The sequence below is a fragment of the Trachurus japonicus genome, chromosome 20 (genome assembly GCF_045865225.1).
Source record: "Trachurus japonicus isolate A0001 chromosome 20, Traja_1.0".
Lineage (NCBI taxonomy): Eukaryota > Metazoa > Chordata > Actinopteri > Carangiformes > Carangidae > Trachurus > Trachurus japonicus.
In genome coordinates this window covers 60700-74893 of record NC_140926.1, presented here as the reverse complement: position 1 = coordinate 74893, position 14194 = coordinate 60700, and the positions used below count along the sequence as shown (strand labels likewise).

Below are 14194 nucleotides of genomic sequence, written 5' to 3'. Positions count from 1 at the left end.
CCCCAAAAAGAGAGTATCAGGGGACATTCCCACATACAGTGAAATAATGAACCTTTTTGTTGTTTACATTTAATGCAAGTATCTGGGATATTTGGGTTAAAAAGGTGCAGCTTACTTGGGGTTATATACTGTCTGCTTATCCATTTGTATTGTAGTAATTTAGAGTTTGTATTCACCGTTTGAGTTTGACCTGTTAAACAAGCTCTGGCCCATTCTTCCTCTGTTAGATTTTCTTGCAAATCAGATCTCCATGATTGCAATATGTTTGAAAGGGTTCTGCTGGGCCGGTTTTGGCCCACGGGCCGCACGTTTGACACCCCTGCTCTAGGTGAAAGTATGCCTGAGCAGTAGACGTTTGTTAAACTCCAATGATCGGTGTTTTTCGCTCTTTTTTTTCTAGTAGCGAATCGAAAATTGGCCGGAAGTGGAAAAATAGTGGAAAAATAATAACTAGGAAAAATCCACACAATAACAGGCCGGATGTGATGGCCCGTGGCCCTAATAATACTACTACTAATTATAATACTAATGCAAAGAAAACATGTTGATATTTATTCCTAAACAACACAGCAAGAATATTTTAACTCAGGAAGAGTTTATAAACCAGTTGTAGTGGGATAATGTCGATGTTTAATCAGCAGTGGTTTTTATTTATAATCTTCCTATAAAACCAGATGTGGTTCAGGTGATGACCTCATCAGGTGATGAGCTCATCAGGTGATGACCTCATCAGGTGACGACCTCATCAGTGTCTCATTAAGGAGAAGGAGTTGTGTTTGTGTTGGTGTTTAAAAAAGAAAAGAAAAGAGAAGAACGACTGTCATGTAGAGATGCTTTTAACAAACATCTGTGAAAGTGCTCTTGTTTTTTTTCCAGAGCTGTATACATATATATATATATATATATATATATATGTATATATATGTATATGTATTAATGTTAAACACATGAATATGAACACATGAATCCACGGAGGGTTGATGATGACGTCACAGAGCAGAGGTTGCAGTCCACATTTTGTGGGATTTAGTGCAGAACCGGGATGAGGACTCAGATCCTCATTTAAATAAAATCACCAGCTGTGTTTCTATTGGTCGACGCCCCCGCCCCCCCCCCTCCCCCCCCCCCACCTCCTCCTCCTCTGTGTCTCTGCGCTTTGACTCCGCAGCACTCGGACTCTCTGATCCGGACTGAGGAGTCGAGCCGCTGCAGCCGCTCTGGTTCTGGACCTGGTCCGGGACCTGATCCGGGACCTGATCCGGGACCTGTGGATCGTAGAGGACTCCCCCCGACCCCCCCGACCCCCCTCCATCACCTCGACCCCCCCTCGACCCCCCCACCTCGACCCCCCCCCGTGTCGCTCAGCGCTCAGCGCCGCGGAGCCGCGGAGCCTCGGAGCAGCAGCTGGAGTGAAGAGGAGTTGGAGAAAGTTGCAGCAGCAGCAGCGGAGCAGAAGAGAAGAGAAGAGAAGAGAAGAGGAGAGAAGAGGGTTCAGACTGTGTGGTAACCTGGTAACCTGGTAACCTGGTAACTCACCCAGCGGAGGGTTAGAGAGAAGAGAAGAGAAGAGAAGAGAAGAGAAGAGAAGAGAAGAGAAGAGAAGAGAAGAGAAGAGGAGAGAAGAGAGGGTCTTACTGTGTTACCCTGTTCCTGTTCCTGTGACTGTGACTGAGCAGCGGAGGTTTAGGTTCCTGTTTCTGACTTCACCTCATCAGCGGGAAGTGAGAGACTCGGTTCGGAGGGGGAGGGGTCCGGGTCCAGGTGGACCGGCTCAGCGCGGGGGGGTCCGGGTCCAGGTGGACCGGCTCAGCGCGGGGGGGTCCGGGTGGACCAGTATTAACTCCTCAGCGCGGGGGGGTCGGTGGTTCTCCTCACGCGCTCCTCTCTGCTCCATCATTCCTCCTAAAGGAGCGGAGCGGCGCGCGCGGCCGCGGCTCAGCAGGAAGCGGCTCGTGCTCGCGGGGGTTCTGGGGGTCGTGATGGTTCTGGTTCTGGTGGTTCTGATCCCGGTGCTGGTCCAGTCCGCGGGGGCGGCGGCGCACTACGAGATGCTGGGCACGTGCAGGATGGTGTGTGACCCGTACGGGACCAAGTCCCCGTCCAGCGCCGCGCCGGACCCGGTCCGAGACCCGGTCCAGACCCGGTCCGAGTCCGGGTCCACCTTCATCCAGGGGCCGCGGGGCGACCCGGGGCGGCCCGGGAAGGCGGGGCCGCGCGGCCCCCCCGGGGAGCCGGGTCCGGCCGGTCCCGCGGGGCCGCGCGGGGAGAGGGGGAACCCGGGTCGCCCCGGTCCACCCGGTCTACCGGGACCCGGTCCTGGTTCCGGTCCCGGACCCGGTCTACCTGGACCCGGATCAGCGGTGAGCGCGGCCACGTACTCCACGGTGCCGCGCGTGGCCTTCTTCGCGGGTCTGAAGAAGCAGCACGAGGGCTACGAGCTGCTCCGCTTCGATGACGTCGTCACCAACCTGGGCAACAGGTACGACCCCGCGAGCGGCCGCTTCACGTGCTCCGTGCCCGGGGTCTACTTCTTCTCCTACCACGTGCTGATGAGGGGGGGCGACGGGACCAGCATGTGGGCCGACCTGTGCAAGAACAACCAGGTAATCTATTACTACTGCGTTACTGCAAGAACAACCAGGTAATCTATTACTCTGCGTTACTGCGTTACTCTGTTACTGCAAGAACAACCAGGTAATCTATTACTCTGCTACTGCGTTACTGCAAGAACAACCAGGTAATCTATTACTCTGCTACTGCGTTACTGCAAGAACAACCAGGTAATCTATTACTCTGCGTTACTGCAAGAACAACCAGGTAATCTATTACTCTGCGTTACTGCCAGAACAAGCAGGTCTATTGATGTTTCCCTGTTAAAAGGTTTTCTATGGAGTTTCTCCTGTGAGGGTCTAAGGACAGAGGATGTTGTTATTATGGGATGTAAAGCCCTTTGAGACAAACTGGTGGTAGAAACGGGCTATACAGATAGACTACCTTGTCTTACTCCGTTACTCCTTCACCTGAGACTCTGTGTGTGTGTGTGTGTGTGTGTGTGTGTGTGTGTGTGTGTGTGTGTGTGTGTGTGTGTGTGTGTGTGTGTGTGTGTGTGTGTGAGGTCAGAGGTCAGAGCCGAACACCATCCCATAAAATTAACAAGAAGAAAATGAAAATGAAAAAGAAGAAGAAAAGAAAAGAAAAGAAAAAGGGAAAGAATGAGAAAAAGAATGAGAAGCTTCTTGTTCTTCTCAGATAAATTATTGATTATTGATTATTATTAAACTTCTTCTGCAGAGACAAATTTAATAATTGAATTGAATTGCTGCTGTCTGATATTATTCACACACACACACACACACACATGGTGTAGTGTGTGTAGTATATGATTTCTCTCTCTCTCTGTGTGTATATATATATATATATATATATATATATATATATGTATATATATATATATATGTATATACATATATATATATATATATATATATATATGTATATACATAAACTAAAACTGAGTTGTTCCTTCAAACATCTCGATGTTATTTGGAGGAGATGAAGACGTTTCTCTGTTTCTGTTTCTCTGCGTCACATCGTGTCGGTCGTCGCTGAGTCTCAGAGAGAATTCATTGATTTGTTGAATTATAAAATATAAAATATAAAACATCTTCATCATAGTTCAGATGTTGATGTAACAATGTGAACTTCATTTTAATGTAAACTTCATTTTAACTCAAATCACATTTGCTTCTGTTACACAGGAGGCATGTGACCGGTCAGATCCTCAGCTGTTCCAGAAGATTCCTGTTTTATAATGGAATGGAATATACTATAATATAATATAATATAATATAATATAATATAATATAATATAATATAATATAATATAATATATATAATATAATGTGAGATAATATAATATAACATAATATAATATAACAAAACAATATAATAATAAATACAATAAAAACAAAGGGAAGTAAATCACCCTAACCCTTGACTGCTACAGGTTGATAAAAACAATAAAAACAATAATAAATCAAATATTTTCATTCTATCGACTATTATTTTATTTTAAGGTGCAGCTTCTTTCTCCTCTGTGGCTCCATCACTGTCCCAGCGTCTCCGTGGCGATGAGCCTGTGTCTCCGTGGCGATCAGCCTGTCAGGGTCTAATCCGTAGTAGCGTCGCTCCGCGGAGCAGAACTGCTGCTGTCAGTGAAGCTGCTGCTGCTTCCAGCTGCAAACATCTGTGGGATTAAAGGGCGACGCCGCGGCGCGGAGAGAATCAGATGCTGAGAAACACGTTTCAATTAGACTGAAGCTGCAACGGCACCGAGTTACAGAGAGACGAGGCCAACAGCCCCGTTACCACAGAGACCAGGCCAACAGCCCCGTTACCAGAGAGACCAGTCCAACAGCCCCGTTACCAGTTAACAGTAATAATAATTACAACATAATAATAATAATGATAATAATACTAATAACAGTAGTGATGATGAACTTGAATTCCTTCGTCTTGATTTGTTTTCATCATTCAAACACATAAATATTGAAAAAACTTGGTGAAAAACAAAATGTTGAAAATGAAAATGTGAGGACGTTGCAGTGAAGGAACTGAACTCAGGGTTAACCCTAACAACCCTAACAACCCTAACAACCCTAACCCAGCTAACCCAGCTAACCCAGCTAACCATCTAACCCATCTAACCATCTAACCATCTAACCATCTAACCCATCTAACCCATCTAACCCATCTAACCATCTAACCATCTAACCATCTAACCCATCTAACCCATCTAACCATCTAACCATCTAACCCATCTAACCCATCTAACCCATCTAACCATCTAACCATCTAACCATCTAACCATCTAACCCATCTAACCCATCTAACCATCTAACCATCTAACCCATCTAACCCATCTAACCCATCTAACCATCTAACCATCTAACCCAGCCTTTCTCAAAGTGGGTGCCGCGGCACCCTGGGGTGCCGTCTGACTGCGTCAGGGGTGCCGTGAAAAAAATTACCACTTCTGACATTTCATAGAATACATTCTTTTTACATATAGGCCTATGCAAAGGGGCCGTGTCCACCGGACGCCCTTTTAGCCCGCCCTCGGCGGAAAAAAAAGCTCTCGGGGCTTCTCTTTTTTTGTCGCGGCGCTCAGAGCGCTCAGAGTTGAAATAATCAACTTTTGGAACAGCGCCGCACTTATCAAGCGGCTCGGACGTGAGGCGGCTCGTTTCTGCAGTGTTCAGAAAGAGAGAGAGAGAGAGAGAGAGAGAGAGAGAGAGAGAGAGAGGGAGAGAGAGAGGGAGAGAGAGACCGCTCCGTTGGTCACGGGTACTCAGAGCAGTGTGTCCACCGGACACAGGACGCTATGAAAAAAATGTCGTACAGACAGGCACACATCACGAGTCACACCCCCTCCTCTCTCCGGTGATCTGTGTCCGCTCTGTTCCGACTCCGGTGCATTTGATGTATAAAAACACTCTGCAGTGACAGGGGGAAACTCTCTGATTGTTCCTAACGGAGTCAGAATGGAGCGGAGACGCCGGTGGATGTTCATTTGAGCGCGTGCCTGCGCTGCGCGGATGTAGACCTTTCTCTCTTCCTCTCACATTGCGGATTATTGTGTGCGTGTGCGTGCATGTAGGCTACAGAGGCACCTGTGCACCCTGCATTTACAGTTTGTATTATGCTCTGTTAAATAATAGCCTACTGTCCCATCTAAATAAACAGGACATTTAGCCTACATTTAGGCTGCAGTGTCATTTTGAATTACATTTTACACAGGGGTGCCCTGAGATTTTATTCACTTTTGAAAGGTGCCCTGACTGAAAAAAGTTTGAGAAACGCTGATCTAACCCATCTAACCCATCTAACCATCTAACCCATCTAACCATCTAACCATCTAACCATCTAACCATCTAACCATCTAACCATCTAACCCATCTAACCCATCTAACCATCTAACCATCTAACCCATCGAGCTGCTCCTTAGTTTCATCTGTTTCCATCTCGTACTTCATATTATTGTTTATATTTTATTCTTCAGTTGTTTTTATTTTACATAGAAAACATAAACAGCTTCAATAGATAAACACATGAACTGTGAATTAAAACTGAACCAGGAACAGTTTTACTGAAGAAAGAGTTTTCTTATAATATTTTATTTAGTTATATAATATTACTATAATATTAGTTTAACAATCATCTCCACAACTACACACAACTGTGACCAACAAACCAGATAAAAACAGTAGCATTATTATTATTATTATTATTATTAATGTATTACTGTGTCCAGGTCCTAAATAGTCACTTTATAATAATAAAAAACTAAATAATAAAAAAATGTTTATAGTGAAGAAATGATTTAAAGCAGGATTGTAACCGTGGAGACGGTCAGGACTGACAGGAAATAGTCTCATCCCAACATTCGTTCTCTCTCCTTCCTGATGTCCGTTGTGATGTCAGCACTAATAACAACATACATACAACATACTAACATGTTTATCATGTTTATCATATCATTATCATGTAACGGAGCTTGTAATTAAAGGGATAGTTCACCCCAAATGTAAATGTCCCTCATGATCTCCTCCCCCTCATGTGGACTAAGGGCTGGGAGAAGTTTCAGAGTCCTCCGTGGCTTCTCTGAGTTACAGGGGGTCTTGGCGTAGCAGTGCATGTCCATATGACGGTTGCAAATGGATACCAACTGTCTTCGTAACAAAAAGACACACCAAAAAACATCCAAATACCTCCATGCTGCTCGTCTGTAATGTCCCTCTGGTATTGAAGCCCCGACATGAGAAATTGTTCGGAAAAACATTAAATAAGTCTATATTTGAAGCTTGTTTTGTAGCGGAAGCTCCCAGTGTTGCTCTTCCTGGGGCCTCATTTATCATTGTGGATACACCTTTTTTTGCGCCATTTTCCCCTCGTTTTGTGCGTACGCACTTTTCTCCGCCAAATTTGGGATCTATCAAGCCAAAACCTGACGGGGAAAAGTGCGGACATTTACACCCATTTTGACCCTGGCGTACCGTGATTTACGCCTTTTTTGAGGAACAGGAGGAATTGGCGACACCGTTGCTGAGTCAGAGAACTGCAGTGTGAGAGGGAGAGAGGAGCGGAGTACATTTAGAAGAGACAGTAGGATTTTTTGAAGTAATTGTGGTAGTGGTTGACAGTTGATGCTGGCAATCCAACCCGCTCTATAATAACACTAGGCTATATGTTCATTGATAAACAGAGTGGATTGAGGATTTTGCTTTTTTGATTAGGCTATGTGACGTCTGACAAGGATCAAACCATCCAAGTTTAAAAACACATCGGCAGCAGCGCACACTGATCTGCAGCTACTGAGACTGTTATTAATCTGTCACCTGAGTTAACGAGGTGCACGTGTGTTTGGAGCTGACGAGAGGAGAGAATAAAGAGTGAGACAACGCGGCCCTGAGGAGGAAGTGTGAAGGACTCAGCTGTAGCCTAATGGAAAATGACCTAAACCGAGTCCAGTAGAGCTGTAACTGTAGTGGAAAGGCGTTCAAAGTAATGGTAACTATCGTCCTGCTTCCTACATTGTTTTAACATCTAGGTAAAAAAAAAAAAAAAAAGATTTTCTGGGATAAACGGGCAGATAAGATTCTTCTTCTTTCTGCTCCCTTTTGTTGAGATTTGGGAGGTTTTTGTTTTTATAGTAGCTTATTAAAATGCAAGATCATTTCTCTGACTGATTTATTGCCCGTGTATCTGCTTTCGGAGAAGCGGAGAAGTTCCGCTTCTTTCCCCGTCCTCCGCCCGTTGTCTCCGTTGTCACTTTGTTGTCACTTTGTAGCCGCTCCACAGAGCACATGGCTAATTAAATATGCACGTGCTGACCATATATAGTTGTATATAGGCGTTCCGGGGGCGGAGTAAGAGGTGTGTTCACGTGTGCACCATTCTTGAGTCCTGTGTGATTTATTGCGGAGAGTTGTGTGTACGCACAGTTTGATTGATCTGAAAAAGGTGTAAATATTTAGGGTGTACGCCATTTCCATCTTTTCGCCGTACGCAAATATTTAGTAGCAGTTTTACACCCTCTTTGATAAATGAGGCCCCTGGTCCGTCCAAATCTCGCGTTATTTGCATCGACGCCCAGTTCAAGGCTCCGCAAATCGCGTGAGATTCCGGCAGAGCAACACTGGGACTGTGTCCTAACCCCCCCCCACTCACTATCTAGTGACCAGTTGTTGTATTAAGATTAAGATATACTTTATTAGTCCTTGACAGGTTGTACTGGTGTCCGAATGTTTAGTGATTATTAATGTTCACTATATAGTGACTGAATCTATCCCACAATTCACCGCCAAATGTAGTGAACATCCCATGGTCACTAACCGTTACCACAGCGACCCAGAGCGACCGGTGTAGCTACCAAATAAATGAAGTAGTGACCGGTGTAGCTACCAAATAAATGCAGTAGTGACCGGTGTAGCTACCAAATAAATGCAGTAGTGACCGGTGTAGCTACCAAATAAATGAAGTAGTGACCGGTGTAGCTACCAAATAAATGAAGTAGTGACCGGTGTAGCTACCAAATAAATGAAGTAGTGACCGGTGTAGCTACCAAATAAATGCAGTAGTGACCGGTGTAGCTACCAAATAAATGAAGTAGTGACCGGTGTAGCTACCAAATAAATGCAGTAGTGACCGGTGTAGCTACCAAATAAATGCAGTAGCGACCGGTGTAGCTACCAAATAAATCCAAGTAGTGACCGGTGTAGCTACCAAATAAATGAAGTAGTGACCGGTGTAGCTACCAAATAAATGCAGTAGTGACCGGTGTAGCTACCAAATAAATGAAGTAGTGACCGGTGTAGCTACCAAATAAATGCAGTAGTGACCGGTGTAGCTACCAAATAAATGCAGTAGTGACCGGTGTAGCTACCAAATAAATGCAGTAGTGACCGGTGTAGCTACCAAATAAATGAAGTAGTGACCGGTGTAGCTACCAAATAAATGCAGTAGTGACCGGTGTAGCTACCAAATAAATGAAGTAGTGACCGGTGTAGCTACCAAATAAATGCAGTAGTGACCGGTGTAGCTACCAAATAAATGAAGTAGTGACCGGTGTAGCTACCAAATAAATGAAGTAGTGACCGGTGTAGCTACCAAATAAATGAAGTAGTGACCGGTGTAGCTACCAAATAAATGCAGTAGTGACCGGTGTAGCTACCAAATAAATGAAGTAGTGACTGGTGTAGCTACCAAATAAATGCAGTAGTGACCGGTGTAGCTACCAAATAAATGAAGTAGTGACCGGTGTAGCTACCAAATAAATGCAGTAGTGACTGGTGTAGCTACCAAATAAATGAAGTAGTGACCGGTGTAGCTACCAAATAAATGCAGTAGTGACCGGTGTAGCTACCAAATAAATGCAGTAGTGACCGGTGTAGCTACCAAATAAATGCAGTAGTGACCGGTGTAGCTACCAAATAAATGCAGTAGTGACCGGTGTAGCTACCAAATAAATGAAGTAGTGACCGGTGTAGCTACCAAATAAATGCAGTAGTGACCGGTGTAGCTACCAAATAAATGCAGTAGTGACCGGTGTAGCTACCAAATAAATGCAGTAGTGACCGGTGTAGCTACCAAATAAATGCAGTAGTGACCGGTGTAGCTACCAAATAAATGCAGTAGTGACCGGTGTAGCTACCAAATAAATGCAGTAGTGACCGGTGTAGCTACCAAATAAATGAAGTAGTGACCGGTGTAGCTACCAAATAAATGAAGTAGTGACCGGTGTAGCTACCAAATAAATGAAGTAGTGACCGGTGTAGCTACCAAATAAATGCAGTAGTGCAGCAGCCTCAATAAATGTGTCCAGCTGTCAGAGTTGTCCGGTTGCAGCTTCCACAGACTCACACAACAAACGTCGGAGCAAATTTCCTAACAAGCGTTATAAACTGACCACAGACTCTGGATAGCGAGGCTAATTCATGTTAGCCCGTCTATGATGTTTTACATTAACGTTAGCATTAAGCTAGCAGACGTTACGCTTAGTTGTGACACTGCTGTGTGTTTTTTGAACGTTGTTTCAAACTATGTGGGTTTGATTGAACATCTTTGATGCTTAAATATATATATATTACCGCTTAATATATTGCTTTACTCCTCTACCCCGGCCGTTACCATGGTTGTATCCATGGTAACTACACCGGCCGTTACAATCGCGATCGGAACGTTTTAATTTCGCGACGTAATACGTCATTAACTGTGCGGCGGAGTCGTGTCAGAAAGTGTTTTTTTATTTGACCAGTGAGTCACTATATTGAATTCACTAGATAGGGAGGAGGGAATGGGGGAGGGGTTTAGGACACAACCTGGGAGCTTCCGCTTCAGTGCAGTTGGTGAAGGTGAAGTAGCTGCAGGTAAGCAGGAAGTGACATCATGTGACATCATCTGACATCATTATTATGTCACAGCTGTGTAGAACATCTGGTTGTCACGGCTGCAGACCAGTGAGGTCATTGACCTGGTTCCTGGATCGATGCGAAGAGACTCGAGTCGATGGATCCTGAACCAGTTTGATCCGACTGACTACGACGGCTGTGGCTCTTTCAAAATAAAAGAACAAGCAGCGTAGCTATCCAGGTGGCTCTTTCAAAGTAAAGGAATAAGCAGCGTAGCTATCCAGGTGGCTCTTTCAAAGTAAAGGAATAAGCAGCGTAGCTATCCAGGCGGCTCTTTCAAAATAAAAGAACAAGCAGCGTAGCTATCCAGGTGGCTCTTTCAAAATAAAGGAACAAGCAGCGTAGCTATCCAGGTGGCTCTTTCAAAATAAAGGAACAAGCAGCGTAGCTATCCAGGTGGCTCTTTCAAAATAAAGGAACAAGCAGCGTAGCTATCCAGGCGGCTCTTTCAAAATAAAAGAACAAGCAGCGTAGCTAAAGACCTAAGCAGAGATAAACATAAAGATAAAATGATTTCCCCGCTCCGTTGTCAACAGAACATTTATTAACACATCGTCTGTATTACCCATAATCCCATGTGGTAGCGTGATATTATACACAGATCATAATATGGAAATCACATATTGCTCATTTACAAAATGAGGTGTCTGAAAATATTTCAGTTCTAAGGCCAAGTATGTTTTACATTACAAAGCAACGACGATTTGCTTATTCTCCCATATTTCAGTTGCTGTAGTGAAATACGGGGCGATGCCTCAGCACACAGCCGTTGTTCTTATTGCAGAAAAGAGCTCTGAGAATAATACACAAAGTTGATTTCAGGGAACACACAAATGGGTTATGTGCAAAGTCAGGGCTGTTGCAGCTGAACTGGGGAAGTTGTTGGTGCTCAGAGCGAAACGGACTCTTCCTGCAGATCTGCACAAGTTATTTGTCTCAGTTTCACAGGACGACAGTTACAGAGGAAACTTTAATTTCAAGCACCAAATTGCAAAAACAAAGTTAAAACAAATGTGTCTTTCTGTGGTGGGTGTTAAAATATGGAATTCCTTAATAGTCGAAGAAAAAAGATGTACAAATATTTTATAGTTGAAGAGGATGTATAAAAAAAAACAAGAATATTTATGGATTTTTGATTTGTTTTATTTTCAGCTGTAAACTGGTTCATTTCATCTGATGTTTTAACTTGTCTTCATCCTGCTCCTTCCAATCACAGGGCTGGAATGAACTCATGAAATGAAATGATATTGATATGTTATTGGTGTGTTATTGATATGTTATTGATATGTTATCAGCTGCTGCTGGTCAGTTTCAGGCCTGCAGCCAGTAGGGCATTGGCGAATACTGGATTTTAGTATTCGCCGAATACTTCCCAATAGTCGACGAATAGTCGAATATTCGCCAGATTTTTTTTTTTTCTAAATCCATGCAGCACGTCAGCTGCCAGCCATAACCCTACACTGTTTGCTTCTGTTTTAGATACACATGTATTCGATGTCATCCATTGTGGATAAGCATTTACATGTATTTAATCTTTTATACATTAGGAAGTCTCACTATTATTTGCTATTCATTTTAATACGCTCTAAAAAAATAAATAAATATTTTTTTTAATCTGCCGGTCATAAGCAGAGCTGTCAGATACTCCTCCGCTCTAAATAGCCATATAGCCTTTAGCCTAACTTAAGTTATCACCTTCAGTCGTTGTTACATGCTATAGAACTGCTCTCATGTTGACTGATCGGTTCATTGTAAAACATTTAGGCTATTTATTGATGTAAATGTGGTGATTTTAGACCCTAAGGTTTATGTACAGACTGAGCACTGGCTGTTGCACCAAGACACTTTGTAATGTTGGATTTGTGTTGTGAGGAGTTAGGAGGTAGTTTGTGTTTTTCTTTGAATGTGACTTTTGGGGGTGACATTTATGCTTTCTGTAAATGTATGTATGTTTTTTGTATTTTGTATTATTTATGTGAAACTTTGGACATCATGGGACGCAAGACAAATTTCAGAGTGATCTGATAATAAAGTATAATCTAATCTAATCTAATTTTTGCACATACAGAGCCCCGTGGTAGCGCAGCTGGTCTGTCCAATACACACCGAAGCTTCACTTTTCATTCAAACAAACTAATGTTGCTGATACAGCTGTTAGATTTCATCAATGAGAACAACATTTATCTCCTAAAAATAATTTAACTAGCCGGCGGTAAACCTCTAAAACCTGCGGGTACGTTAATTAGCGATCGTTTTCTCTCTGGGGATGACGACGGAGGTTGGCCGGCCGAGCAGCTCTGCAGCCTGGGAAAGGTGGCTCGCTGCTCACACAGGCAGAGCTTCACTGATCCGAAAAACGTCAGAGTAAATGTCCAAACAGGCGTCATTTGGATAAACTAACCGCACATTAAGGATCGAAACGGTTATTTTCTCTCATGAAAAAATATTAAAACCTAATAAAGTGACATATTAACAGTGCTACCGCGGGAATCAAAACAGTTTCTAGCTGCTTTGATTTAGCAGCTTTTAGCTGCTTTAGCCTCACCGCAATGCATTCTGGGAACCACAAGCACTACACTGGTCTCACAAACGCCCACAGCGCCCCCTGCTGCATATCTGCTGTAGAGCATGAATGTAGAAGCCATTCCACAGCTTTATTACAGCACCGGGCTTTTGAAAAAAGAAAAAGGCGACTACTCAACTATGACTCACAGCGTCGAATAGTGGTTTTGATAGTCGAATAGTCGAATAGTCGAATATTCGGTGAAACCCCTAGCAGCCGGTTCCTTATGTGTGATGATGATGAAGGTGGTTTACCTGTCTCCCCAGGTGCGTGCCAGCGCCATCGCCCAGGACGCGGACCAGAACTACGACTACGCCTCCAACAGCGCGGTGCTGCACCTGGAGCCGGGAGACGAAGTCTACGTCAAACTGGACGGAGGGAAAGCTCACGGAGGAAACAACAACAAGTACAGCACCTTCTCCGGCTTCATCATCTACGCCGACTGAGCTGCTCCTCTTCCTCTTCATCATCTACGCCGACTGAGCTGCTCCTCTTCCTCTTCATCATCTACGCCGACTGAGCTGCTCCTCTTCCTCTTCCTCTTCCTCTTCGTCTTCCTCATCTACGCCGACTGAGCTGCTCCTCTTCCTCTTCCAGCTGCTCCTCTTCCTCTTCCTCTTCCTCTTCATCATCTACGCCGACTGAGCTGCTCCTCTTCCTCTTCATCACGCTGCACATCCTCCTCCAATCGGACGCTCCGGACGCTCCGGACGCTCCGGACGCTCCGGACGCTCCGGACGCTCCGGACGCTCCGCCTCCACGTCACAACCGGTTTTTCTTTACATTAGAACCTGTGTCTTACTTCACTTTCTACATATGCTGTTGCCACGGCAACGATGGACTTTGTTCATCCCATCACAGATGACGTCTTTGTGTTAATGTAGAACTGTGATGGTGGTTAAAGTGTGTGTGTGCGTGTGTGTGTGTGTGCGTGTGTGTGTGTGTGTGTGTGTGTGTGTGTGTGCATGTGTATTGACACACTGACTGTACCTGATGACCTCATATCACCTGAAGCATTTCTTTAACTCTGATTGGCTGCTGTTGTTCAGGTGTCGACTGTCAAACTATTCTGTGCAATAACTGTTCCAATAAACTAGTTCATCAGTCAGAGTCTTTTTATCTTCATCTGCTGTGATTCTAACCCTCTAACCCTCTAACCCTC

The 14194-nt window shown here is 44.3% G+C and overlaps 1 protein-coding gene across 3 annotated transcripts; it reads left to right on the top strand.

The window, feature by feature from the left end:
• Positions 1–1955: 1955 nt before the first annotated feature.
• c1ql3a (complement component 1, q subcomponent-like 3a) lies at positions 1956–13488 on the top strand. Of its 3 annotated transcripts, none has more exons than XM_085762854.1 (3): positions 1974–2120; positions 2172–2603; positions 13299–13488. In XM_085762854.1, exons 1-3 carry the CDS (start codon positions 1980–1982, stop codon positions 13476–13478), a joined length of 753 nt encoding a protein of 250 aa, XP_085618980.1. In that variant the 5' UTR covers positions 1974–1979; the 3' UTR covers positions 13479–13488. The 3 variants fall into 3 exon arrangements, with proteins under 3 accessions (XP_085618979.1, XP_085618980.1, XP_085618978.1); XM_085762852.1 differs by having other exon boundaries at positions 1980–2132; XM_085762853.1 differs by having other exon boundaries at positions 1956–2603.
• The last annotated feature ends 706 nt before the right edge of the window (positions 13489–14194 follow it).

Excerpts from the sequence above, each read along its gene's own strand:
- c1ql3a (XM_085762853.1), top strand. The coding sequence starts at position 1,980 with ATGGTTCTGGTTCTGGTGGTTCTGATCCCGGTGCTGGTCCAGTCCGCG. Across the intron at positions 2,604-13,298 it reads ACCTGTGCAAGAACAACCAG|GTGCGTGCCAGCGCCATCGC; the intron begins GTAATCTATTAC and ends CTGTCTCCCCAG.